The sequence below is a fragment of the Leiobunum rupestre genome, chromosome 8 (assembly GCF_980474605.1).
Source record: "Leiobunum rupestre chromosome 8, qqLeiRupe1.1.hap1, whole genome shotgun sequence".
NCBI lineage: Eukaryota > Metazoa > Arthropoda > Arachnida > Opiliones > Sclerosomatidae > Leiobunum > Leiobunum rupestre.
Genome location: NC_143391.1, coordinates 29,994,254 through 30,021,351, shown reverse-complemented (window position 1 = coordinate 30,021,351; position 27,098 = coordinate 29,994,254). Strand labels below are relative to the sequence as shown.

The 27,098-nt window shown below is 37.1% G+C and overlaps 5 protein-coding genes across 8 annotated transcripts in view; 3 read left to right on the top strand and 2 right to left on the bottom strand.

Annotated features, from left to right (window-relative positions):
* Nucleotides 1–21,648, top strand: part of OSCP1 (Organic solute carrier partner 1) — a 57,440-nt gene extending 35,792 nt beyond the window's left edge. Inside the window, exons 2-10 of one of the 3 annotated variants that reach the window (XM_090156619.1) lie at nucleotides 15,414–15,579; nucleotides 19,578–19,649; nucleotides 19,713–20,035; nucleotides 20,096–20,176; nucleotides 20,241–20,344; nucleotides 20,405–20,536; nucleotides 20,597–20,809; nucleotides 20,873–20,936; nucleotides 21,292–21,648. In XM_090156619.1, the coding sequence (XP_090012745.1) occupies nucleotides 19,586–19,649; nucleotides 19,713–20,035; nucleotides 20,096–20,176; nucleotides 20,241–20,344; nucleotides 20,405–20,536; nucleotides 20,597–20,809; nucleotides 20,873–20,936; nucleotides 21,292–21,396 (1,086 nt within the window). In that variant the 5' untranslated portion in view covers nucleotides 15,414–15,579; nucleotides 19,578–19,585 and the 3' untranslated portion in view covers nucleotides 21,397–21,648. Of the gene's footprint in view, nucleotides 1–15,413; nucleotides 15,580–18,692; nucleotides 19,019–19,400; nucleotides 19,650–19,712; nucleotides 20,036–20,095; nucleotides 20,177–20,240; nucleotides 20,345–20,404; nucleotides 20,537–20,596; nucleotides 20,810–20,872; nucleotides 20,937–21,291 lie in introns of those variants that run through there. The other 2 variants (XM_090156620.1, XM_090156618.1) reach the window with 2 other exon arrangements.
* On the bottom strand, nucleotides 4,282–23,326 carry LOC149933095 (vesicle transport protein SFT2A). 2 transcript variants are annotated; one of them, XR_016473008.1, is made up of 8 exons: nucleotides 23,129–23,326; nucleotides 22,899–22,985; nucleotides 22,755–22,837; nucleotides 22,610–22,691; nucleotides 22,498–22,533; nucleotides 22,346–22,434; nucleotides 22,172–22,280; nucleotides 4,282–4,298 (listed from the first exon to the last, which is right to left on the bottom strand). XR_016473008.1 is itself a non-coding variant. In XM_090156625.1 (7 exons), exons 1-7 carry the CDS (start codon nucleotides 23,192–23,194, stop codon nucleotides 22,241–22,243), a joined length of 483 nt encoding a protein of 160 aa, XP_090012751.1. In that variant the 5' UTR covers nucleotides 23,195–23,326; the 3' UTR covers nucleotides 21,694–22,240. The 2 variants fall into 2 exon arrangements, 1 of the variants encoding a protein (XP_090012751.1); XM_090156625.1 differs by lacking the exon at nucleotides 4,282–4,298 and having other exon boundaries at nucleotides 21,694–22,280.
* Nucleotides 6,138–7,258, top strand: LOC149933097 (zinc finger MYM-type protein 1-like). Its single transcript, XM_090157232.1, has 2 exons — nucleotides 6,138–6,549; nucleotides 6,591–7,258. The coding sequence occupies exons 1-2, from the start codon at nucleotides 6,138–6,140 to the stop codon at nucleotides 7,256–7,258; spliced, it is 1,080 nt and encodes a 359-aa protein (XP_090013358.1).
* A 329-nt stretch (nucleotides 23,327–23,655) lies between the features above and the next one.
* LOC149933094 (mitochondrial pyruvate carrier 2-like) lies at nucleotides 23,656–24,546 on the top strand. The gene is made up of 5 exons (XM_090156626.1): nucleotides 23,656–23,931; nucleotides 23,991–24,031; nucleotides 24,097–24,181; nucleotides 24,240–24,351; nucleotides 24,413–24,546. Exons 1-5 carry the CDS (start codon nucleotides 23,844–23,846, stop codon nucleotides 24,453–24,455), a joined length of 369 nt encoding a protein of 122 aa, XP_090012752.1. The 5' UTR covers nucleotides 23,656–23,843; the 3' UTR covers nucleotides 24,456–24,546.
* LOC149933093 (EEF1A lysine methyltransferase 1) lies at nucleotides 24,468–25,526 on the bottom strand. Its single transcript, XM_090156624.1, has 4 exons — nucleotides 25,310–25,526; nucleotides 25,117–25,199; nucleotides 24,746–25,038; nucleotides 24,468–24,678 (listed from the first exon to the last, which is right to left on the bottom strand). The coding sequence occupies exons 1-4, from the start codon at nucleotides 25,457–25,459 to the stop codon at nucleotides 24,542–24,544; spliced, it is 663 nt and encodes a 220-aa protein (XP_090012750.1). The 5' UTR covers nucleotides 25,460–25,526; the 3' UTR covers nucleotides 24,468–24,541.
* Nucleotides 25,527–27,098: the final 1,572 nt, after the last annotated feature.

Here is a 27,098-nt window from a genome sequence, read left to right as displayed (position 1 = left end):
ACACGTCAGGAAAATCAGGGAAAAGTCGGGGAATTTAAAAATGGGACTAAAAAGTCAGAGAAATGTCAGGGAATTTTAAGAATTGGTAAAAATTAATTAACTTCTGATTAAAGTGAAATATAAAATAAAAAGTTTGGCCTTAAAAATTCAGGGAAAATCTCTTAAAATGGTCAGGGAATTTGAATCTCAAAATTTTGTGACAACACTGTTTGTGTTTCCAAAAATGTTTAAATATTGGCAATATCCGTTGTAAAATTCTGTTTTGTAAAAATAATCCTTTTGTATGATAAACATCAACATACCATATCTCTAATGAAAAAGCGGATTTTGGATAAACACGGTCGTTAAAGAAACCCGAAATAACTGTCCGATCCCATACATAGCTTATAGCAATTAAAGGGATTTTCAAGGGAGGTGTGAAGGGATGGAAGTCGATTAAAAAAACAACACTGAAACGTCATCAGTGTGGAACTTTGTAAATGTTACGTATTTTAAATGGAAAAAGATTGCTCATTGATGGAAACTTTCCGAAACCAATCATTTTGGTCACCTCAGTTGGAAAATTCTTGTCGATCTTTTTTAAGAAGCCAATAAATGTTCCAAAATAATTTCGCCAAGTGACTTTTGAAATATTTGAAAGAGTTGGCAAAATATAGTCTACCCACCGAATCCCGCAACCAACGGTAGGCGCAACTGACGGTCTCGACCAACTGGTTAAAAATAACTTATGAAATCAATTCATTTCGCTTACATAAATTGCATTTTTTTTTAAATTTATTGATGTCCGTAGTTGTCAATACAAGTGCATAAATATATTTTCTTTAACGCTTTTCTCCATGTATTATGTAATAAGCCTCACATGGTTATCGTTTATCATTGACTCAATAACAGTGGTGCACCCAGAAACAAGACCGCCAGGAGCGAGCCCGGGCCCCTGTAAAATAATAATTCCGGGCCCTAAGAGAGCAGTTACTACTGGAGATAGCGATACATTTTTGGGGAGAAATCCAGGAAAAGTATACCTCGATTGCTCAAACCCGGACCCCCGGATGGCACGGGCCTCGGTAATTTGTACCGGTTTCTCACCTCTCTTGTTGGGCCTGCACAGAATTGTATTACAGAGGGAGGCTTGTGGAAGGCACGGTACAGAAATTCAATGCTATTAAGCACGTTCTGGTTGGGGCCCTGCCCCTTTCGGAAGCGTTGGAGGGTGGTGGTAAGCCATTCATACCACACGAACCAACAGCTCCCTACCGTAACTATTAGGATACGGAGGCTGGTTAGTTCTGTGTGTATAACGCTAACATTTGAACGCTAGTACGCTCTCATTTGAACGGCACAGCGCTCCCATTTGAGCGTTGCAATGCATAATTGCATAAATATGTATTCAAAATCGAACACTATATCGTTCGGATTTGAGTGCTAAAGCAATCAAAATACAAGGGGGGGGAAATTCAATTATCAACGTCTATTACTCATGCTATTTTAAAAGCAACATTTATCGTTCATATTTGATCGGAAAAGCGTACCGCCAGGGTTGCAAGACATTGAACGCCAAAACTTGCATTTTTGAGTGGTGATGTTTTAGAGTGTTTATAAAGTCATGAAATTGGTCATAGTCTTTAGCGAAACAGCGTTACGTTTTTGAGGGAGAGCGTCACTGAAATAATATATTCAGGTTAACGGATAATATGTGGGCAGCATCCTGGGGAACGTTCAGAAACAGTCAACGGAAAAAAAACCGATGGATTTATATTTTCCACCGATGAGCTTTTTCGTCATAATTACGTCGTAAGTTGCTGAACGCTTTTATTCAGTCATGGGTGTTTTTACCTCTCCGAGGGGACCTACTTCGTTCCTGTTCTGTAAAACGAACAATACGTTTGTAACGAACCAGTCGCGGAGAAGTTCAAGTAAAAAATTAAGTAGCGTACCCAGAATGTGCCTGTCTCACGTAATCGACGATGGACATTGGTAAAAGTCCGTGAGATGCGGATGCGCCGGTTCGGGTTCCTTTCCTGGTAGAGACGTTGAGCAGCTAAAGCATTGTCATCCTATAGTTCATACACGAAATGAATATCCGCCAGTTCTTCCGAAGTGAACTCCATTGTTGCAGTTTGAAAGTTATGAGAAACCACGGTCCATCACGACTCTAAATACTGTTTAAGTTTACGTTTTTGACGCTGGTTACCTCGACTTGTGTACCTATCACACGAACCCAAACCTTAATGTTTGAAGATTTCTGGCGCTCTTTTCACTCATCGTAGGGAAATGGGAAAAAAACAGGCCTACATCTCAACTCACCCCCTACAATTACTTCAAATTTTTGCATAACCTTTTGAAATTCCCTGTATACCCCCCCCCCCCCCCCGCAAACCTTGTTTTTTAGTTTATGGTTTTTAATTTTCGACAATCACAGCGCCACCTATGCACGGGGAGGAATGGTTTTCGATACGTGGTTCTTTTTATTTTGGTTGTTTACATACATTTTTGAGGACAAACGCCGAAGAAGCAGAAGCCAAGTCATTTTTACTTTTGAATGTGTTTCCCTATAATCATTAGAAAATATTGTGGTCAGAGCACTGCCTTTTATAATACTAGGCCTAGAAATGGTAGCTACGTCGATTTTTTAAGTGACATTTTCAAACTGACATGATTTTCGCGCTAGATGTCGCTCTTTTGGGGTTTTTTGGTTTGGGGTAAAAAAGGTTAAACGGCTGCGGCCAATCAGCAGTCTCCTATCACTGGTGGCTTCAAAACATTAAATGCCTAAAAAACTCAGGTATTTATCCTTTTATTATTAATACATATGGAAACCCATTTCAAGCTTATGATACATAAATATAATTTTTCTCCGATTCAATAATTACCAATAATCATTTAAAGAAAGTTTTATACATAAGCCTTGGTCATAACAAGCGTTTTTTTCCCCAAAGGATTTTCTAGTCATAAAGAAATTAAAGATTAATAATGGTGAATTCCTGCGTAATAAAAGATTGTTCAACTAACAAATCTAAATTAAATGATGAAAGTTCAAATACATGCCCAACAGCGAGTCTTCATTCTATTCCCAAGAATAAGTCACTTCGGGAAAAATGGCAACAAGTTTTGAATTGCAAAGTTACTGAAAATGCAAGAATTTGCAGCAAGCACTTTAAAGACGCAGACTTTAATATTTCCTCAAGTAGAAAGAGGAGATTACTACCAAATGCTATTCCTTCAGTATTTGTTGGAAAACCAATAGTTAGGAAATTAAAGCTGGATATAAAAAATACACCTATAGTTCCTATACCTCTCGCTACCCAGTCAACTCCACTTCCTATATATCTGGATACTCCGTCCACTCAAGTTCCTACAAGTCTGGATACCCATTCAACTCCAGTTCCTAGTTTTTATTCAGTCAGTGAAAACCAAAAAAGTAATGAATCAATTCTGCCTGTTGAAAAAACTTCTCGTACCCAAACTCCAAGTCCTCAGAAGAGGTCACCTTTAGTTCAAAGGCAAGCTTCAAGCATGAAAAGCCAGCAGTTCAATAATGGAAATATATCAAGAAAGAGACCTAGATCGAACTCTCCTATTTTGAGTTTGGTAAACTTTCTTGATCGAGGAGGTTTAAGATACCCTAGTCAGTACCTGATAAACATTTTAAGTGTGATTTCGGACTTTGTAAGAGAAGCCATGCCATACGTTTACCAACATGGATCATTAAAGATCTTCTTATACATAATTCAGCCTTATTTTACAAAATCCTTAAAGTGCAACTGTGATAATTACATAAAATTATCTGAAATCCTTCTAACTAAATTTGTTAGACCTTTATTAGATAACTATGCCAAAGATCTAACTGATTTAAAACAACGGGTCAAGAAATTGAACACTAAACCAATTTCACGCAAACATGTCAAAATGTGATATTACATTTTTTTTTAATGGATTAAAAAACGTGTTGAAATCTATTTCATTATTTGTTAAGAGAAATTAAAGTCCTTTAAATTGAATGTTGACATTATAAAGTGTATTTTCGCTATTAATATTTAAATTTTTCGCGTACGTTTGAATTTCCCGCACTTTCCCTACCCAAAAAAGCGACCTCTATCGGATATTTCAAAATCGTTACCGCCACCTCCTTTTTTTTCTTACTTCTAGGCCTAGTATTATAGAAGGCAGTGGTCAGAGCAATGTATATAATATAACATATGCATCAAATTTCATATATTTTGTGACTTAGGTAATCTGTCTCTTTTTCAATAAGATCGCGTGACCCTACATTTTCTATCCATATCTACGATATGTTTTTTGAAAACAAATAGTTTAAATATAGGCCTAATCGGTGCCTACGTTATTATGATAACGTAGGCACTGGCCTAATAAATATATATCATGTTAAATAGCACCGTTCTTCCTCTTTGAAAAACGTAGAAGAAATACGCCATTTTCTTTAAAAGTGTTCCAATAAAGTGCCGAACAATATGTTCTAGGCATTTTCAAACTATTTTAAGGAATTAAACTCGAATTAAACATTTATTTCTGAGACGAAAACGCGATTAAAATTTTCGCGTCTAAAATCCTCGGTTCCAAAGCCCGGAGGAGGTCGCTGATGCTAGGATTTTTCTTATCATGTTTTCGGAGAAGTTTCAAATCTCTATAAGCGCAGCGTCTCGGAGGATCTCTGCTCTCACCATCTTTCGGAAATCATGAAAACAGAGCGTAAAGTAACTTGCTGCATCCTATTCTCAGTTAACCTGAATCCATTCTTGGTTGGGATTGAAGCACCAACCTGATCTAGTACCTGGTTGAAATTTTGATACCCTACCAGTTGATCTACCGATATAATTTCCTGGCATGATCGATTGTAAAAGGTCCAGTAATTATAGAAAACACTTATTATGGTAATTTAAAACGCATTAGCATTAGGTCAAAACTGATAAGAAAGTGGCATAACGCCGAGAAAATATATCAGTTTGAAATTATCAATGAATATGATGAATTAGGCTGTTTAATATTGATATTAACAGGAGTTTATTATAGTTTATACATTTTTAAATGAAACACGTAACTTTGTAAGCACAAGATCAACACGGCCCAAAATTTGTCGCGTGTGTTACTCCGCCTAGCAATGTAAAATGTAAAAATGATTTTAATTAAGGATATTTCCGTGTATAAAGACTATGTTTTCCCGATGAAATAGTTATAGATAGTTAGTCTTTGATGTATTTCGACCCGTACTATTTTTTCTTCCGAAATAGTTGATTTTATAAAATAAAAAGTGGTCTTGCCCAACTTGTTAAACTGTTGCTCTTACGTCACGAGACCCAGCTTTATTTGTGTATTCTTCGCACGAGCGATTTGCACGCGCTCTAGAAAAAGCTATATTCCTCGCGACTGTAGCGCGCGCTAGTAGGCTTGTCAAAGTAAGAGACTGTGACGTAAGAGCAACATTTCAACAAGAAGGCCACGTTACTTTATAAAAAGAACTATTAATTTTGAAAAATCGTGAGAGCCGGTGAAGGGACATGTTTCAAGAAATTAACATAAGAAAATGTATACATTCTATACGTCTGATTTTAAGTAACATTTTGATAATAACCGAACGTTACTTAATACCAATATTAGACAGCCTAATTCATCATTGTAATTGATTACTCAAAAACTGTGATATTTTCTTTCTTATCAGTTTTGAGCCGATGCTAATGCGTTAAAAATTACCATTTTAAATGGTTTCTTTAATGATCCAATTGATTATACCAGGAAATAGTACCAGCCAGAATGTATTTATTTATACTTAGGAAGAATGACTATGTTGAGACGACACGCCGGCATCGTGCTTCAATCACGTGGTTTTTGGGCAACCAATGAAATACCGAAACGTTCCGTTTTTTTTCGGGGGAAAAAGCTTACTGTTAGAACAGGAGAAACGCTAAATGTGTGATCCTGCTATAGTGAGTTGCAGGCTAAGAAAGACAAAATATATAGTACAGTCGGCGCAAGGATACCTCAGACCATTTCCGGCCAGTCGACCGCGCGAAATTTGAATTTGACCACTTTACGATTGGAAAAACGCCATAGAAAAATTTAAAAAACACGAGAAAAGCTTGAGCTATTTAAATTGCGTAAAAGCGGCTACTACGGTACCTGTGATGCAACTTATTAGCCAACACTCTAAAGATCAACAGTTGACTAATAGAAAAATTCTTAAGACCATCGTTAGCTCATTACGATATTTAGCTAGAACTGGTCAGGCATTAAGAGGGCATTTAGATGACGCTGGGAATTTACGTGAACTACTACGAGAAAGAGCTGATGATGTTAATGGTTTAAAACAATGGTTAGAAAAACGAGACAATTGGTTAAGTGGTGATATTCAAAACGAAATCTTAGAACGCATGGCACTCCGTGTCCAGAGGAACATTGTTGATAGAATGAAGAAAGCTCCTTTTATTCGATCATTGCTGACGGGACCACTGATGTATCTGGAAAGGAACAGTTTACGTTGTGCATTTGATATACTGACCCGGGAACTCTTCAAGCGCACAAAGATTTTATCGGCATGTACAATTCAAATGATTCTAAAGCCGAAACTTTGTTTAAAGTAGTAACAGACATGTTGGTTCGAATTGGTCTCAGCCTCGAAAATTTAAGAGGAATCTGTTTTGATGGCGCTGCAAATATGTCTGGTTCCATCAACGGCTTGAAAATGAAAATACAAAATGTTCAGCCAAAGTCGCTGTACGTACATTGTTGTAATCACGCGTTAGATTTGGTTTTGCAAGAATGTGGGCGTAATTGCGAAATGGCTAACGACGCATTATCCGCTGTTAAGGATGTTTCCAACATTATTTTGCATTCTTCTAAACGGAAAACCATATACGCCAACATCGTAGCTACGCCAACAGAAGATGAAGGACAATTTACACAAAATCTCCTTCCTTTATGTCCAACACGTTGGACAATAAGGGCATCTTCTATGAAGAGATTTCTACATAACTATGATAGAGTTCAGAAAACAATTTCCGAGATTTTAAGCGAGAAAAACGCCATTAGTGACGACCGAAGACCAGTTTTAAAGGCATATGAGAGGAAACTAAATACATTTGAAACAGCTTTCGCATTACGTTCTTGTTTGGCTACTTTCAGTCCTTGCGAAATTTTAGCAAAGACTCTACAAAAGGCTGGCATAACCGTTTCTTGTGCGAAACAATCGTCTGATATTCTACATAAAACCCTCACTGAGCTTCGCTCCGATGAGTACTTCGAATAAATTTGGAAGGAGACTGAAATGATGGCTAAAACATTGCAGCTGAAGAGCCCTAAAGAGACAAGAAAGAAAAAGGTACATCGTCGTTTCGAGCAAACAAACAGTCCTTGCGCCGCTGTAACTCTTAGTCCACGGGAAAATATGAAGAAAGAGTATTTTGGGATGTTAGATGTGATTTCCGAATTAAATAGACGATTTTCTCAGCCTGGAATTGATCGGTTGATTTCTCTCGAAAGTGTTATATTAAATTCTAGTAACGGAAACTGTCCTTCTATAGACGTTCTCAAGAGGGAACTAAATATCAATTTATCGGATTTCCAAGAGGATATTTTACACGCCCAGTTAAAGATGCTGTCAGCAATAACGCCTAAAGAACAAAGAGCACTCAGTGTTGATGAATTAACTGAAACATTAAGAACGCACGACGAAGCGGTGTTTTCGTTACTTAATCAAGCAATAAAACTCATTTGTTTAATTAAAGCCATACCGGCTTCAGCTGTTGGAGGAGAAAGAACATTTAGCGCTCTTCGACGCGTATCTCCGCTCAACAATGACAAAAAAAGCGCTTAACCCATTTGTTGATTCTGCATGTGCACAAAACCAACGAAATCAATATCGACGATATTGTAACTGAATTTGTCGAAAAAAACTCCGAAAGAAAAGGAGTCTTTGGAGTTACGATGTAAATTTATTTCTAATGTATAGTTATTTCTATGCAAAGTAAAATAAAAATATCTAAATATTTTTTTATATTTTTTAATATTGAGAAAAACTACGTACGTAAGTGTATCAAAATAACGTTATTTAGGTATTAAAGTTAAATTATAAATATAAATAAATAAATACATACATACATACATACATACTTAAACATAAAAATACATACATACATACATACATACTTATAAACATAAAAATACATACATAAATTAACATAAATATACATAATATAAATACATATATACATATGTATGCATATACATATACATATATCCATATATTTCAAACTTCATATATACATGAAGTTGGAAATATTGTAGCCCCCCCCCCCCCGTCTCAAAAACGTTCCGACGTCACTGGCAATAGCTTTCTCCCAGACGTCGAGGGGCGCAAGAAATAGAGGGTTGTGGCGGGGTATTGGGAGTTTCACATCTCTATAAGCGCTGGATCTCTGGCTAAGTATAAATAAATACATTCTTGGTAAGATCAAGATCTCAGTTGTGCGTTAGTGAATAGTAAGATTATATAGAAAAAGCTCAGCTTCGCTGATAAAAAAGGGATATATATAACCGTATGTCAGTTTACTGCGGTCAAGAAGGGACAGCCTGTATTTGAGAGGATGATAAATATTTTTAAGAGGAAATATATTGGGATATATTTTAGTTTTTTTATTTATACTCATACGCCATTTACGATTTTAGCGCATAGTTTTTAAAATTGTGTCGTTTTTGACGGTCGCCATCAGGTGACCGACGCTGTATGTATATATCAGAGCATACTTAAAAACTACAAAACCGTAATGGCAACCACAATTGATTTCCACCCGTAAACCGCGTTTTCATTTAAAAAATACATCGAAGTTTTAACCAAGTGTACAAGACCAATGTACAAAAATGATCCTATGTATTACTGTTATTACCTTTTTGGCGCGAGACCTCCATTGCTTGGGCCCTCCCTTACTCGGAAATATTTTGGCTCGGGACCTTATTTACTTGGGGCCTCCCTTGCTCGGGACCTCCATCGTTTGAGACCTTTCTTACTCGGAACATCCCTTACTAGTGACATCGCTTACTAGAGACATCCCTTTCTCGGGACATCCAGAGCTCCCAGCTATCATATAATTGAATCGTTGTATTCACCTGACGGGTTTCGTAGCGTTCTATCTTTTGTTGTTTTTACCATCTTTTTCCTTCGCGCTGTCAATGTGTCTGTGTGTGCCACGGTGTTTGCAGTTGACGTCACGGGGCAAAGTGTTAGCATGGTTTTCGCAATCGGCAACTTGGGCAAAGTGTTAGCATTGTGTTCGCAGTTCCCAAAGACAGAAAAGGCAACTTTTATTACCGCTCCCATTACGTGATCTGAGTTGTCTTGGGTGTATTCGTATGTTGTGTTGGGCTGTTTTATTGGTGTGTGTTTGTGTTAGGGGTGTTTGTATTTGTGTTGTGCTGTTGTCACGTGTTGAGAGTTACTGCTTTTTGACGTTAAAGACGGACCGAGTGCGGAGGGTTTCGATTAACGTCTCAACATCCGAATGGCAGGGCTTCCAACAATTGTGTAATCTGCATGGCAGGCGCGTGTTCAACCATTCAGTAGAGAAATTCAGGAATACGAACCGATTGAATGTAATTGGGTGGAGAAGAATACATTCTTGCCTGGAACGAACCCGGTTCTATAGAGACTTGGCACTCCGTAGCTTTGGCCATGGCCGCCATCGTGGTCATATTTTTCTCCCCACGATAAAAACTATTGAAAAAAAAAACTGTGACGTAGCACTGCCAAGTCCCTATTGCTGATGTTTTCGAAAAAGCTCACATAAATCTAGTAGACGATGCATGTTCTTAAATAGAGCCCGAATGAATTGGCCGCTTGATGAACTCGCATTCGCACGAGGAGAGGTATTATTTTGGTTTTCCAACTTGTTTTACAAATGCCGCACACATTTCATTTTAAATAAACCAGCGTAGCAGAGGCTGGTTTAGTTACGTAAAATTATTTGCACTCAAGGTTCCTAAAGAAGAAACACTATTACTGGATAGCGGTATCGCCATCTGTTACTAAAATATAATTTTTAATACTTCTTTTCGAGAACTTAATTTAAATTCAAATGAATATAAAAGCAATTCATAGATATTTCCTAATTTTGCGTTAGTGGTAAAGGAATAAATACCAACAATTCTTAATTTATATATTTACCTTTTTAGTAATAAACTAAATATAATAAAGTCTTGTTCTTACTACGGATCTAAATCTTTCATTCACATACGGATTCCAACTCACCCCTACTGCTACTACATTCAATTTAGCGCGTTTAACCCATCGGCCACGCTGGTTTTTCCGAGACTTGCTGATTTCCATTTAGTCCGTGATTGACTATAAGGCCATAGAGTGGAAGGCTATCAGCGAAACTTGTTAACACTTTTCATACGCCACGTCCAGTGCTTTCACATTGAGGGTATTTTACCCTTTTTCGCGTAAAATTGACCTCGAGAGGGATTTTTTTCGAGATTGAGGGTAATGGGTAAAATGAAGGTATTTTGAACATTTCATGGGAAATTTAAGGGTATCATAGTTTATTGAAAATTGAAGAAAAAGAAATTATACCATATTGGAGACAAGTATTTTCTGTAAAAAAGCTCAACCAAGAACCAAAATTTGTTGAACTGCCAAAAATTGTCAAGTTTTTTTGACACTACCTTTTTCTAATGCAGTTGTTGAGCGCTTATTTAGCGCTATGAATAACATTAAAACAGAACACTTTGGAAAAAAGGAAATGGTAATGTTCTTTAATTAATATTAGTGTCTTTTTCTTTGTAAAAATTAAAGAAAAAACTGTGATAATTAAACTACATTTTTTAAATCAATAAATCGTTGTTTTTTATGGGAATTTTCAGGGTATTTTTAAATTTAAAATGGGTAAAAGTGGGTATTTTATTGTTTGATTCTTGTGGGAATTTTAAGGATAATTTTGAAATTTGGAATGGGTAAAAGTGGGTATTTTTCAGCTTATGTCTGGGTAAAATGATCTTTTGGAAGTGGAAGCACTGGCCACGTCTTGTTTTCGAGGCGTGAAATCAACAAGTTGGCCTAAAGGTAATGTACAATTTCTAGACAAATAAGTAAGTTTATACTCTAGAAATGTAAAAACAACACCATCGCTCTTTGGACTATATTTAGTCACGCCTCGAAAACAAGACGGCCCGTTAGTATTATTGTTTCATGCGCTTCCATAGGGCCTTCCACTCTATGTAAGTGGGTTACTCTATGACTAAGGCTTAGTTAAAATCGAGCTGCGCATTTGCAGCCTGCCTCCATTTTATTTTTTACTGATGGAGCTACAGAATGGCTAACACGGGCTAGTTCAGTAATGACAATTGTTTTGGACACGATAGCGGTATTACCACCTGAGTAAAATTTTGAACAATAGTAATAGTTTTTTTTTAATTTTTATAAGAGTAGACGAAAATCATAAAAATTTATTTTCAAGCTGCGGCTTCTTTCACTGAAAAATTAACACATGGACTACAAAATGATTTAGTGAAAGCCACATTTTACACGAGGGGTTACGATTGCATGATTTTCCTTACCAAGGTTGATAGATCAGCGGGCCTTGTGTTTAATTAATCCAAAAGCGGGCGTACCTGCCAAGCCATGCCGTTTTAATGATAATTCACCAAGCAGTATACATTATTTGGTTTTTAAAAAAGGTTCAAGGCTTAGATACTCGAGCTTAGGTCGGACATTTTATTATTAATAATTGATTGTTGATGGATTACGAAATAAAACCAATCAGGTCAGAACCATAATGTTAAAATTTTTGGCAGCGGTAGAAGTATCGCCATCTAGTATATTTTATTTACAATACTGATCTTTAAAATTCGTTTTCAGTTTCATTATTTTAATTAAAATTCATATAATTATCAAAAGGCCATTAATACTCCAAAGAATACCCATGTAAAATTTCAAGCTTGTTAAAGCCGTTTTCGAGATATCGCGCGCGACAGACATCCGTAAATTCCACGTAGCGTGAACCCTATGCTTTTTTCCCCATACATCAGGACAAAAATTTCTTATTTCCTCCTATAGCGTGAACACAGGCCCGGACTGGCCATAGAGCAGATCGGGCAAATGCCCGATGGGCCGGTCTGGTTAAAGGACCGTGCTTTGACACATGTAGTATTTTTGTGGAAAGTAGGGGGCTGATGTCTCTAAAATGCCCTGGCCGGTTTTAGGTTCCAGTCTGGGCCTGCGTGAACAAGTCGCCCTAACGTAAAAAAGTACCATTACCAATATATGTTTGGCGACGGTAGTCATTCTCCCTAAGTATAAATAAATAAATCTTTAGTGCAAGTTGTTGCGAGAGTTAAATAAAGAGAGTGGTTATGATAAAATCGTCGAGTTTATTCTATTCTACCGAGTTTATATATTAACTTATATATCATCCAAAGGGACCGTAAGGTTAGATAAACATGAGATAAGATTAGATAAGATAATTAATCTACATATTTACATTTACTAAATTAACCCCATCTACATAATACTACAACATCCTTTTTTTTAAACATTCATTTTTGATGGTTTTTTTAATGATACGCCCTGAACGTGTTGTGGTAATAGAGCTTTGCGATGTCGTTGAAAACGGTGGACAGAGTGCAGGAAATGGCGAAGGACGAATTGGCCAGTGGAGAGGTGAGATCGTGTCCATGTCATTCGACTGCTGTTGGATATGGATTGTCGTGGTTGTAGAAGAAGTGCAATGTGGACTCCTATTGTGATGTTGTTTGATAGGCGGCTGACTTTGTGCAACAATATGTAGATCCTGCGGGATTGGTGTTGGTGCCCAAGTCGGGGAAAAGTGCAGCGCAGGAATGACGTTATCTCTCGGCGGAGACCGAAATGATTGCAGTAGTATGTTAGCTGGATTGTGGTTATTAGCTTGAACTTGAGGCTGAGGCATAGGCTGGATTTCTGTTTGGGAGTACTGTTTACTTGCAGTGAACCGTATCGTACTTTCAGGGCAATCTTCATAGGAACTCGTGGTAGAACTGTAAGTGGTAGGACAATAAGTATTAAATGTCTGTGTACCAAGATCATGTGGAAACTTTATAGAAGGTTCAGGTAGACGGGGACGTAAATGAAATCTCGTCCTTCGGTAAAGTTGGCCATCCGTAGTTTGCAAATGATATGAATGTGGCTCAGTTGCAGTAGAGATGATAATCGCCGGTCGCCAGTCCCTGTGGCTATGATAGTAGTAGACTAGATCTCCTGAGCTGAATGTAGGTGGAGTAGGGTGACGGTTCGCTCGTTGTGAATTGGGTATTGTGGTTGTAGTGAAGATGTTGTTGTGGTATTATGGGTACGCAACTGCCGTCCCATTAACATTTGAGCCGGTGTTGGTAGATTTCCAACAGGTGTGGTCCTATACTCCATTAGTACATAATGGAGGTCGTGCCCTTCCTTGCGTGCTTTAGTCAACTGGTTTTTAATAGTCTGGGTTGTCCTTTCGGCCATACCATTAGAGGAAGGCAGGAATTCATACCTCTAACTTGGAATGGTTATCCGGCCGTATTCCCTATGGTAAGATCTCGGGGACCGTTTTCAGTGACGTCTATGAGAAAAAAAAATTGCCCCCTCGCACGCGTCTCCCCTCTTTAGGAGTTTTTACCCCGCGCAACCTCCCGTTTTTACAACTGTAGTTTTTTGTTATTCGACTCCCCGGCCATTTCGAAATTTAGGGTTTGAAACCCCACCATTGATAGCGACGGGTCAGCTCGCTCTCCCGACCTCTCCATGTGGTAGGATTAAGTTCGGCATTGTTAGCGCTGTCAAAATTGTCAGCAGTTACAATGCCCTTGAGAACCGCGAAGTCCGAATTACGAGGTGACCGTCGCTATCAATGCGGGGATAGCGAAGGGAAAAGCAAAAAGATGTTTGAACCCTTTTTCGACACTGGGGGATGAAATTACCTGAAACTAGGATTTAATACCATTGAAAATCGTATGAGAAAACACGTATGCACTGACGTCAAAATGATGGAAAAAAAAACGGTCCCCTAGATAGAGACGGAAATCGGGCGATAGCGAAATCGTTGAGAAGGTTGGAGAGTCGGTGCAAACGGCCAGTGAGATCCATGTAGACGGGGAGAAATTGATGGTCCACGTGGTCGGACAGTATAACGGGAGCGTAGATGATTTTGTCGAAAGTGGAGAGCTTGACAAAGAGCATGGATGGGCAAAGTGGCGACAGATTCACGAGGCTCCGTGATACGGTCGGCATGAGTAGTTGAAGTTTCGTCAGCTTGACAAAGTGAGATTGTTTGGGCCAGGGTCAGATTCTGTCGAGAAAAAAAGTTTACGTAGAACAGGGTTGTAGACACCAGCGATAATTTGATAGCGGAGTAAGGAGTCGGTGAGATCACCAAAACCACAGTTGCGAGATTGAGAACGAAGACCAGTGAGGAAATCGTCAAAAGGTTGGTTCTGTTTCTGATTCGTGTGAAAAAAAAAAATCGCGAGAAGAGTCAGGGTTATTATATGGCTCGTAGTAAGCGTCGAAGGCAGCATAAATCTGGGCGAGTGTGGGTAGTTGCTGACCATCAAGTAAAGGTATGACCAGGCCATCATAAATCTTGCGAACAGATGGGCCAAGAGTATAAAGAAAAGTAGCGACTTGCGTATCTTGAGGCTCAGCGGCCAATTTAGAAGCAGTAGCCAAAATCTGGAAGGTATCTCGATATTCAGTCCATGAGGCAGCAGGATTCGCAGTGCCCGGCTCGAAATGATCAGGTGGAAGTCATGGTGAAGACGGAGATGGTACGAGGTGGTTTCGGATTGGTAGTTAAAAACAGCGTGAGATGAACTTCTGACACCATGTTGCGAGAGTTAAATATTTAAGAGAGTGCTTATGATAAAATCGTCGAGTTTATTCTATTCTACCGAGTTTATACATTCACTTATATATCATCCAAAGGGACCGTAAGGTTAGATAAACATGAGATAAGATTAGATAAGATAATTAATCTACATATTTACATTTACTAAATTAACGCCATCTACATAATACTACACAAGTAAACACATTTATCGCGTAAGGAAGGTGATTCCTATAGAAACGGGCGGGCTACGCTATCTCAGGGGTGCGTTCGTGAATAGTAAAACCTTTTCATCAGGGTAAGGGTATACAATCAAGTCAATAGTTAAAATGATTTTAGGGGCCTATTTAGTAGGGTTTTGCCTATAAGCCGAAATTCTGTTAACACAGCCTTGGCTAAATTGGCCGCGAATTCGAGTTTAAGCCTTTTTGCTCATACCCATTTGCTCTTTCTACCATTTACTGATTTCAACACATTTGTTCGTGGAGAACATTCTAAATTAAATTAATTCTTTTCCCTAGTAAACGATGTTCATGAAAATTAATTTATTTCATATTATATTTGACTTAGTTTAAACCCCTTCCGTGCTCAGGGCCCTGTGGAATGATGGGGGCCTAATCACTGGGGCCACATGATATTTTAAGGGCCCACGGAAACGGTGTCACCAACACATGCCCTTGGAAATGTATGCCAATAGGGCCCTTCGCCAGCACTCTCCGTCTCTCCCCTTCAAAATGTAAGTCAAAAGTATCCTTACTCAAGCACTCTCCCCTTGCTAATTTAAGTCACATGGCCCCGCGAATACATAATTTGTCCCGGACTCAGAAAAGTCTACCGAGCCCTGCGTTTCTCCAGATGCTTATACTACTCGGTGGCAACGATATTACAAATGTATACACAGATATAATTTCATAATCATTCAATATTATAGATTAATGTTATGAATAAAAAAGTGTAAGCTTTCCCGAGTCAAAACGAAAAGCATTGTAAATAAAACTTCGCGAGAAGATCCGGATATTTTTGGATTAATTCTAAGGCTAAGCTCCCTTTAAATTTCGCCGATTTCACGATAAATTATTTGTTAATGGTATCTCGATTGGCATCTGCAAGACCGATTTGAAGTTCTAGCCGGGATTTGAACGGACCATAGATATAGGAAACGTATATAAAGGTCTAGATAAAATATTTCAAAGGGAGTGAATACGGAAGTGACAGCTAGCAGAAACGCGTAATTTCTGCAGGCTATCCTTATAAGACGCTATCTATCGGTAAGAAAGTTCGTGCTATCGTCGCGAGAGCCATTGTCTCCGGCTTAAAAATTATACTAAAAGTCACCAACAGATGGTGTCTAAAGACTACGGCCTGCGGAAAGGTCAAGCACTTCTTCTTCTTCTAAATTATACGCACCAAAGTCGCCAGAGGCTGCTTGTAGGCGCTCAGAGGGTGCGAAGGTTGTTGAGGAAGAGTGGCTTAGACTTGAGAGACACCGTTGACTGTGGAAGCTGATTCCAAAGTGGGACAGTGCGTATGCAAAAATGGTGCTTAAGGTTCGATGTGGTTACACGCGGCACAAAAAGTTTTTTTGTCGTGCCCTCGAGTAAACGTTGTAGAAGAACGAGTGAAAAATTCACCTTCTTGCAAAATATTTGTGCCCGATAAAATTGAAAAAACCTCTCCCAAGTCAGTAGCCAAATGACCTTCCTGAAGAGTTGGTATATGAAGATAATTTCGTCGGTACACAGCTGTTTCGTTCCGAAGGGCTGGCACTAATTTAGTGAGTTTGTTGACTGACTTGTTTATGAGTTCCAAGTCTCTTTTTAAGTGAGGGGACCATACTGGTGAAGCAAAATCCAATGAAGGTAAGATAAAAGTTGTAAAAATGGTCTTGATGACTTTAGGGGTTTTAAAGTGAAAAGTGCGTCGGACAAGACCAGTGAACATGTTGATTTTCTTTGCAATGATCCTGCAATGATCAGAGAAGGATAGCTTTTCGTCCACTTGCACGCCAAGATCTCGAACAGATTTGACTGACGGTATCGCTTGTCCATGAAGGTAGTATGTTTTCTTTGGGTTATCTTTACCGAGGTGAAGAACATTGGATTTCGATGTGTTGAACTCGAGACCAGATTCAGCAGCCCATGCCTCCACACGGAAGAGATTTTGTTGCAGTTCGGTAGAAGAGGTTAGAGATGCTAGAGCTTTAATTAGTTTAGTATCATCAGCAAACAGGCTGGCAAATGAGTTTAAGACGGTAGAAGGTAGATCGTTAATATAAATTGCGAACAACAAGGGAGCCAACACGGACCCTTGTGGCACACCACTGGAAACTGCGCAGGAAGTAGAGCTGGAACCACGAATGACAACGCGTTGTGTGCGATCTGAGAGAAACGCCATTAACCAAGTTAGCAAAAGCGACATAAGACCCAAAAGTGTTTCAAGTCTACCTTTGCACCCGTTAAAATATTTACTGATAGTCTCACAACAGACTACATAACCTACTAGTTGGATAAGTACTAGCAACGTTATATTTAGTCTATGGTCTGCCGCGATTTTATCTTTTCAATTTATTCTCCCGTACACATACGTTCTAAAACGCCTCACTCGGCGGCGCTGAAGTGAAGGAAATTTCGAATTTTGATGACGTATTTTCAACCCCCTCTCCCACTCCCTCTTTTTACTTCGCGACAAGCTCCCATTAAACATTATACCGTATTGACACACTTTTGGGTCTTATGTCGCTTTTGAAGTTAGTAAATCTCCGGTTATTGTATGTATGATGGGGAACTTGATCAAAAGCCTTTTTAATGTCAAGATAGATAATGTCGACAGGTTGACCCTTTTCTAGAGCAGCAGTCCAAATATTTGTGGCTTCCAACAGGTTAGTGGTGCATGAACGCGATGGTAGAAAGCCATGCTGATGACTTGAGAAAAAGGCTGACTCAAGTAGCACTTTTAAAAGCGCGTCGTTTATAAGGGATTCCAGAATTTTAACAACTTGGCTGGTGAGGCTGATTGGTCGATAGTTTTCAGGAAGAGTTGGGTCGCCTTTTTTTTGGGATAGGAGTGACATTTGCTGATCTCCAACAATCAGGTATTTCCCCAGTAGCCAGACTTAGATTAAATATATGAGTAAGAGGCCATGAAATTTGATGAGAAGTACATTTTAGGAGGTTAGGGTGCAAGTAATCCGGGCCTGGTGCCTTGGTTGAGCAAAGAATTTTGCGTTTTTTAAGGACGTCACGTTTGGAAACTTGTAACCGGTCAATTAAGGTAGGTTGTGCGTTGGAATTTGGAGAAACATGAACCGTTGGAATTTGCCGCGGAGAGAAGACGGAAGAAAAATAGTTGTTAAGGGAATTTGCAATGTCAACGTCATCAGTGACAGTTGTTCCATTCACTCTGAGGTTCTTCACTCCATTTGTAGACTTGCGGTTCGTATTAATGAATTTAAAGAAAGCTTTAGGATTCTCATTTATGGTTTTAGTTATAAAAATTTCGTGCCGTTGCCGAGATTTTCTAGCTAGGACTGGTGAGTGAGATGGTTTCTAGCTCTCTTATAGTTATCATGTAGACCGGCTATGTTGGGGGAGTTCAGTTTTTATGTTTACGAAAAAGTCGCCATGCTTGTTCCTTGGATTGCTTTGCAAGTCGCAGTTCTTTGTTAGGATATTTGTGGCGACCAATAGTTTTGATAGAAAGACATTGTGGCGGATGCAGAGAGCATTTAATTTTTGAAATTTTTTAGTACTTAGTACTAAAATGCTAAGAGAGCTCGCGCTCTTGGTCACGTGCCTTCCTCGGTGTCTGCTAGACCTTTATATACATTTCTTACATCTATGGAACGGACTCTCCTCTTTCAATTTGAACCGAGGCACCAGCTAAGACGAGGGCTAATTTGAAATTCATATTTATAAGTTTTTAAACCACACCCTACGCGCAATTATTATCGCAATGCTTCCAAGTTTTCTATAACTGAAGAGGGATTGAGGATTTAAATATTATTACCTGACCCTATAATCAAATTTTTTGAAAGAGAAGAGGGGGAAGGGGGTGGCTGGGGAGAGATGAAAAAGAATTTTTAATTGGTTCTACTAATCCATTAAGTCGCTGTCACTGTTCCAACTTCAAAAGAAGCCGTCTGGTTTATTATTCTTTGGAAACGAAAATAATAAAATGTAAAAATGGGGTCTCTTTTAGTCTTGTCTCGCACCGTTGGTATAAATATTTTAATTATAGTCTTAATAATTGTCGGTATAGTATTTGATTTACGCTCATTTTTCTAGCGGTAATTCAAAGCAGTTAATTATATTTTAAAATGTTTAATGCGATTCTTATGTTTCGTTTTAAATACCCATTTCTTTTTACGCTCGACTGGCATAAGCTTTAAAAATAATATACGCTTTAATACTAAATTATACCCGTCATTAGCATTTAAAAAATTCCTTTATATAATTATGTTGTTTAGTACACCAATCTATACGCTTCGAACGTCGCGATATCTCGGCGTAAGGTGTAAAAAGTAACGACGTTTCTCTATTGATTGGTAGAGGCTGTTTCCATAGCAACGCTTTAGGGAGACTTCTCTTCTCCCGCTCCTCCCATTTCAATATCCTCAATATCTATATATTCTACTGAATATTTTATGAATCTACTACAAATTGCGTCGTTTAATGAGACCATAGTTAGAAATTGCAATGTCAGTTAACGCTTTACCACTGGTTTTTTTAAACCTAGGAGGGGAAATGATGTACATTTTAGACCAAAGACTCAAAGCTCAGAATATTCCAGAGGATAAAGGGGATAAGGGTATTTTTTCTATACATTAATTTAAAAAAAATATATAAATGACTCTTTTTATTTTAAAAACAGTGCTTTGTGATATAGTTAGCACAATGCTTAGCAATGAGTTTATCGAAGAACTATTTAAACCTCAAGAATTGTACTCCCAGAAAGCCATGAAAGCCGTATTTGAAAAGCTAGTTCACTCATCTATCATGAAGCTAAATCAAACTAGTATGGATAAGCTTTATGACTTGATGACTATGGTTTTCAAATACCAAATTTTTATGTGCCCAACTCCTCATGATCTACTTTACGTTACTCTCAATCATTTGGATTCAATACGCAGATTTGTTGCATCTTCACCAGTCACGTCCTATTTAGTGGACACTACTCATTCCAAGCTTGTTATGGTGAATATATAGACCTTATTTGAGAAAGTTGCAAAACTAAAATTCTTAATATTGTTGTAGAAATATGGAAGACTATCCAGTCATGACATGCAAGTGATGAGGTTTTCTATTCTAAATTTCTTCCAAGACCTAAGAATAAGGGTATTTCATTGGCAAAGATAAAATGAATAAACCAAAATTTTCACAGTAGATTTTGTATTATAAGGTCTCCGTGTTCCTGAAAGAAAAATTACAGCATCCAAATGGGGTATTTGTCACGACGCATGGTGGACCACTGCCACATGGGGTTGAAATACCAGGAGCTATAAAGTACTATGAAATACAGTATGTTACTTTCATTTTTTACTGATGTCCTTCACATATATTTAGAGAGTTTGATGAAAATGGTCATGTGAAAAATGAAAATACTTTCAACGTAGGAATTAATTATGAACTACCAGGGACTTTAGGATCTCTAGATATAATTGATTTTAACAGAGGGACGTGCCTTGGAAAAAATATGTATGAGCTACAGTCATTCTAGTTTATCTCAGTTTTCTAAGAATTAATTATTTCTCAAAGTTACGAAGTTAAGGAACCATGTCTGGAAAATTCTCAAGCTAGAAAACCAAGTGTTGTCTCGTGCAAGAGTGAAGAGGGCACTAAGGAAGAAGGAAATACCAAGAATGAACAAGCTACTAAAGACCTTGCGTTATTAGCACATTTGATTGGCCAAGAAACATCAACCAAACAAGAATTCACATTGAATTTGTTTTCTCCTGATGATGATTCTGGGTAAGATTAACAATTGGGAGGAATATAAAAGTTATCCATTTTAAAATATATTTCAAATTACAGAAAAATATTGGAAGAGCAACCAACTACGGATGCATCAAACATAGTCAACATTGACTTCAGAAATGTAATTCTTGTATTCAGGGCTGGATTAACCATTAAGCAAAATAAGCTGGTACTTAAAGGGCAACGCAAGTGAGCTGGCATTTGTGTGCCTATGTATGAAAAGTGCGAAATTTACGGTAAACTCTGCATGGTCTCGCCAGTACCGAGTGGGGGTGGAGGGGGTTAAAAAGCACCATGCTTTTTCTTTTTTATGCCACAGAGCTTGCGGGCATCAAGGGAATGATTATGTATAAAATAGTTTTATTTTGAAATAGCTATATAGGAGTGCTTATTTTATTATCTCTAAAGGTCTGAATCCAGTCCTGCTTGAATTTTTCTTTAATTTTTAGGATAACAAATATTTTTTTTTACTACAGTTGGAAAAAACCGAAGAACTGAATAAAATTGTATCGGATTTCAATTTTGATGCAACTAATTCTGAAAAGGATGATATTCTTGATCTTCTAGATAGTGCACAGTAAGATTAAATGTTAATTGCAAATTCAAAGTAATATATGCTAATTAAATCTACATTCTGGCATTGAGAAGGCTAAAATTTGCTATATTCTTCAAAGTTGCGATATAAAAATATAAACTTTAACAGAGTTTAGTCAAAGACATTTAATTTTCTTTGCGTTTAATTAAACTGCTCTGCTTAAACATAGCTCATTGATACTAAAATTGTCAGCTTATTTTAGTAAAGAATTTTAAAAGGCAAGAGTTACCATTCTTATAAATACATTTTATTGCCCATGGGTGGAAATTTATCCCATGTTAAATCGACATATTTGTGGTACAAACATTTAACCGCAAATATAACATTAAATAGAAAACTATTTTCAATATTATATATTCTCTTTAGACAGGGTCTTTTTTCAACAAACGTACAAGAATAACTTTAACTTGGTAATTAAATGTTACATAAATATGCACCATTTACAGTCAATGGATTTTTCTTTTTTGGAAGTATGTTAAGTGTATAGACATTAGAAAATAGGGCTTTTCCTTTAGTTTTTTGTAGCGATGAAAAAGATAATTGGCACGGAACAGTTATTGGGGGGTGAAGTACATACAAAGTGAGCTCACCATTAACCATTGCTGAATTGATAGGAATGATTACAGATTGATCATAGTTACGCAGGTAAATATGAATTATGTGCATTTGAACCAATGCTATGAAATTATAAATAGAGTTAAAAAAAAATTACAAATTTTGCGTGTTTCATTTGTTTGAAATTGAAACGTGAAGAGTTTTTTCTATCTATCCCACTGTACGGACTTAATGTATTGTTTTGAACAGCTTAATGTATGGACAGTTGGTTATGATTAACCCACGCAAGATGAAAAACATTTCTTGACTGCGTCCCTGAAATTTGTGAAAACATTTTGATATAGTGGGTATAATTCAAAACCAATTTCTAAGGAAAATACCTTGCAAAAGGGATGTAGGATATTGAATACCATGTCATTGCAAAAAATTGCAGAATACAAAAAAGAATGGTTAAACCATTGCTTTTCCACTAAAAATATATATTTTTTAATTTTTGAAGTTAAATGCATTAAATAATATATATTGCACTTACCCAAAATGCCGCGCAAAGAGTTAATGCCAAAAATACCTATAAAATATTATAAAAGTGAAATAATTAATTTATACTATGTTTCTGTAATTTCAATTTGAATTTTGATAAGTACAAAAACTAGAACGGTGGCTATGGCTCTTGTTGGTGCAAACATCTTTTTAATTTGGTTTACGGGTCCCATTAGAAAGCATGTGCTAAAGATAATGATATCTTAAACAACAAAAATACAACCTAGTTTTAAATATATAAATGCATACCTCATTAATGCAGTTACATTTCCTAATGTGTAAAATATACCGAATAATACAAAACCATTCCTCAAAAACAGAAAAAATGTTCCCTTAAAGAATATTTCTTTCAGTTGTATAATCTTTATGAAATTGCAAATTAGTTTTCTGTACCAGAAATGAAAATAGGAATCCAAGAATAAAACAGATAGCAAATCCTTTAATTCTACTTGACCAGCTAAGCGTTGATGAATCGCAAACCTAAGCAATTTTAAAACGAAGTGTAATAAGTGGGTGGGTATAATTCAGGTGGAGAGGTGGCTATAAGATTGGTGTTTGACATTTCTTTAAGCCTAGGTGCGAATCGCCAGTTTACTTCCGTGTTAATTTAAGAGTTAACTAACTTGGGTCATTATTCCCTGTTCTTCGTCTTGATCATCGCCACTTAAGGCTCTCTTTAACTTATCCATTTTAAAATACTCAAATCTAAATTACTTTTAAAATTAACTACAAAACCAAATAGAACCAAATTTCTATAATACGAAACCTCTAAAGGATTTTGTGATTTTTGTTAAATTGAATGAAACAGATGGCGGTCATTGACTAACGCCATAAGTGGTTTCTTTTCGCCTGTTCTCGGACTAAAAGTGTACTCTTTTTACCCTTAAACGTGTTTTTCGTCTGTTCCGGGGATGAGAATTACTCTGCCCCATAATCTATTCGCTTGTTCCGGAGCATTAAAGCTACTCCTTTTACTCTTTCTGAAAAGGATTTTGTCGTTTGTTAGCCAGAATTTATCCGCTAAAAAGGCCACAGGCAGAGATTTTGGAAAAACGTTTTTACCATGTTTTTTACTCCGACTTATTCGCCACAACTGAATCGTAGTAAAATGACGTCATAGTGTCACTCCTCTTACCCTACTCCTAAATACCGGAACAAGCGAAAATAAACCACCTTTTGACGATGACGTCTCTTAATGTTCTCCAGGATAATTTCCTCTTGGAGATCACAACACGGCCTTGGCCAAAGGTCACCGCCACCTGCAGTTACTAAAGCCGGGAACCGTCGCTTTAAATGTGTTAATTATTAAGTGAAGTAGAATAACTTAAAGATTTAATAATGGCATCCGCATTGTACCGTAACGTTATTGCAGCCGCTGATAAACACGTTCCAGGGGCATTGAGACCATTATGGAACCATCCTGCTGGTAAATTTCTCTGGACATTGAAAATTGTTAAATTTTGATTGATTTTCTTATTCTTGTAGGCCCAAAAACCATATTTTTCTGGGCCCCTGCATTTAAATGGGTAATGCACATAATCACTAAAACGTTTGTTAAATTTTAAAATATATTATATTTACTATTAAATAGGCTCTGGTAATAGCTGGAATTTCGGATATGGCTCGTCCAGCTGAAAAACTAAGCCCTTCCCAATCAGGAGCTTTAGCAGCTACAGGTATTTAAATGTACGAAAGAACCCCTTGTTCAGTAGTCTAATAAATAAAATGATACAGGAATCATTTGGTCAAGATACTCCATGGTTATCACACCAAAGAACTACAACTTGTTTAGTGTTAACATTTTCGTTGCCTCTACTGGCTTATTTCAGTTGTATAGAATTTTTAAGTAAGAAGTATAATAATATATTTAAGTTTTTGTAAAATTAAAATATTATGCATTTTTTTAGGCACAGACAAAGCCTAAAAAACAAGCCTATGGAAGAAAAATAATATATTTCATCATTTGAAGCAAGCACCCAATTTTTATTTAATGTATAATAGAAATTGTTACAAAAGTAATAATAAAGTTAGTTATATCATGTGTTAAGATAATTATCAAGCTCGTAGTTACTGTAACATTTAAACTCGTTGGCCAATTTTTTTTCATGAGTTGGTTTAAAATTAGCAGAATGTAATCCTAAGAGATCTGCAACAATGTCCTCCATTACAGCACCTAAAATTTCGGTTAAAATACTATACTTTGTCTCATACTAAAAGTATTGAATTTATTTAGTATTTACCTGTGCACAAAATGATTTTATCTTTAGTCAAGAACTTGATAGTTTGAGCCATTTTTTCCAAGCATTCACGGGAAAGGAATGGAGGATCTGCTAAAACTACATCGAATTGACCTTTTAAGTTTTCATGTAAATTGAGTGGGTTGTTGTAATCATAGAACAGGAATTCTTCATGGAAACACTCGAATCTTAGATCATGCTCAAGCAATAAAACTTTAGCATCATTTTTGTTTGGCGAATTTATCTGTAGATCCTTAATCTTCTTGTATATTGTTGGGCAAGAAATACAAACGATTCTAGAAAGAGAAACAAGAATACACCTATGAGGAAATATTTTATTGAACTTGAGTTACTAAGAAAAAAATTACAATTACTTTCCATTATCTCCCGCTGCAAATAAAGCAATGTTTGCCAAAGTTTTAGCTGTTTTCTCATCATACCAAAATTGACTTAATTGCTAAGAAAAACAAAAATTTAATTAAGGATGGCGTGATTTCTTTGTAACTAGAAATAGTATGGTAGTAGTTTCACTTTCAAAGGCTAATTGCGAACAAAGCGTTGACACACCCAATCTTCCTCGAATTTTTTCGTTTCTTTTTCTGTGAGCTTTTTTTGATCCTCCTCTGCGTAAAACTGGTTTAATATTTCTAAAGTGTCTGATGGAAGAGTTACGTCCTCATCATCTAATTTGTTTTGACCCTTTTTTTCAGATTCCATTTTGATATATAAGAACCATTTAAAAAGTAAAAGAGAGCGCTGATGATGGGACCAAAGCTTTTATTTATTAACCTTGGGACCAAAGAGACTATATCGAGTTACAGACACGACCATTGAATTGGGAATAATACTGCTAGAATTACAATGACGATTTCGGTTGCAATGGTTACGCGGGACCTGTTCTGATAAGACTGTACGAAATTCATCTTTATAATTAGGTGGTAGCGCCATCTATATTTTGTAAAGTTATATGGATATAAATAAATAATTATTAGCTAACTCCCCGTAACTTGAGTTAAAAAGGATCGTGTTGACAAAATAAAATTATTTTTAAACAACTTCAAAGGTTTGTTTGTTACGAGAAATCATATATTTCAATTTCGCATCAGATTCGCGAAAAAATTCAATTGCAATATAGTTTCCACTACTAGAGACAGATGCCGCCACGGTAGAACGATAAAGTTGATATAGTCTCCTTATGGAACGAAATTGGTCCCACGCCAGCCAAATTTAGTTGTACCTCTATTTATTCCCATATCAATGGACACGACCCCTACCGGTCAGCGTTGCCAGGTGGTGAAAATGAAATTATCGTAACACAATATAGACAGATATAAGATTTTATGTAACCATAATGGGATTCTCTAGGTATGTTATAATGAAGTGGACAAATATGAAGATAACGTAGACAGTAAAATGAGAAAACATGTTATAATATAATACCATATGTAACATAATTACTCATAAGTATGCCTCTGTATAATATTTCCATTGAAAAAAATTCAATGAGTTTGTTTCGCGCGGAACATACATTGAGCGGACCCAAAAATGCAAACATGCTTATAATCCTTGCGCTATTGAAAAGGTTACCATGGAAATGAAATCATGTGATCGCGAGGCACGAGCTAAACTTGACATTCGAAATCCAATTTTCGATCGAAAACTACATTTCGAACTTCGAGATCTCGACGAATGGTATTCAGTAAATATTTCGAATAAGCATAAATCAATGCAAATTGTCGAAGTCGATCTCGACATGGTATAGGGTATCGCATAGAAATCTTATGGGGTATCGAGATCGAATTCTCATTCGAATTTTTACAGAATCGCCCCCAAGAAACGAGCGAGGAGTTCTCACTTACTTCCGTTTCCCATCAGTAAAGTTGATGACGCTTATTTCGTCACGGAGTTGTAAGTGACGTAATTTACGTCTTATCCCGTGAACAAGGTTTCATTAACGAAAATGCTTTTATGGCATACTTATGAGTGATTATGTTACATATGATAATACTGGTGAGTAGAGTCAAGGAAACTGTAGTAATACAGTTTCCTTGGTAGAGATCAAGGTTCGTCGAGAAAAATACACCATTGGGTAGATATCACTCGGTTTGTTCGCGCAAGAAGTCCCCTACCCGTTTCGGGAAAGTCCATCTAGTCTCACTGGAAAAAACTTCCGGAGGCTAGGAATTCCAAGTTTTAATTACCCTGTAGGCTGTATATGAATGCCATTATCGAACACTAGTTTTAACTCGCGGTTTCACGATGACCAAAAAGTACCATGCCTGAAAATTTCGGCGACAAATTAGAATGTTATGATTTTTTTTTAAAAAAGGTTGATTTTCATATTCTTGCAGGCCCA

Excerpts from the sequence above, each read along its gene's own strand:
- LOC149933097 (XM_090157232.1), top strand. The coding sequence starts at position 6,138 with ATGCAACTTATTAGCCAACACTCTAAAGATCAACAGTTGACTAATAGA. Across the intron at positions 6,550-6,590 it reads CACAAAGATTTTATCGGCAT|TAGTAACAGACATGTTGGTT; the intron begins GTACAATTCAAA and ends CTTTGTTTAAAG.
- LOC149933095 (XM_090156625.1), bottom strand. The coding sequence starts at position 23,194 with ATGGATAAGTTAAAGAGAGCCTTAAGTGGCGATGATCAAGACGAAGAA. Across the intron at positions 22,986-23,128 it reads AACAGGGAATAATGACCCAA|GTTTGCGATTCATCAACGCT; the intron begins GTTAGTTAACTC and ends AAAATTGCTTAG. Across the intron at positions 22,281-22,345 it reads TCCTACATCCCTTTTGCAAG|GGACGCAGTCAAGAAATGTT; the intron begins GTATTTTCCTTA and ends CACAAATTTCAG.
- LOC149933093 (XM_090156624.1), bottom strand. The coding sequence starts at position 25,459 with ATGGAATCTGAAAAAAAGGGTCAAAACAAATTAGATGATGAGGACGTA. Across the intron at positions 25,039-25,116 it reads GCAGCGGGAGATAATGGAAA|AATCGTTTGTATTTCTTGCC; the intron begins GTAATTGTAATT and ends TTCTCTTTCTAG. Across the intron at positions 24,679-24,745 it reads TAAAATCATTTTGTGCACAG|GTGCTGTAATGGAGGACATT; the intron begins GTAAATACTAAA and ends CCGAAATTTTAG.
- LOC149933094 (XM_090156626.1), top strand. The coding sequence starts at position 23,844 with ATGGCATCCGCATTGTACCGTAACGTTATTGCAGCCGCTGATAAACAC. Across the intron at positions 24,032-24,096 it reads GGGCCCCTGCATTTAAATGG|GCTCTGGTAATAGCTGGAAT; the intron begins GTAATGCACATA and ends ACTATTAAATAG. Across the intron at positions 24,352-24,412 it reads CAGTTGTATAGAATTTTTAA|GCACAGACAAAGCCTAAAAA; the intron begins GTAAGAAGTATA and ends GCATTTTTTTAG.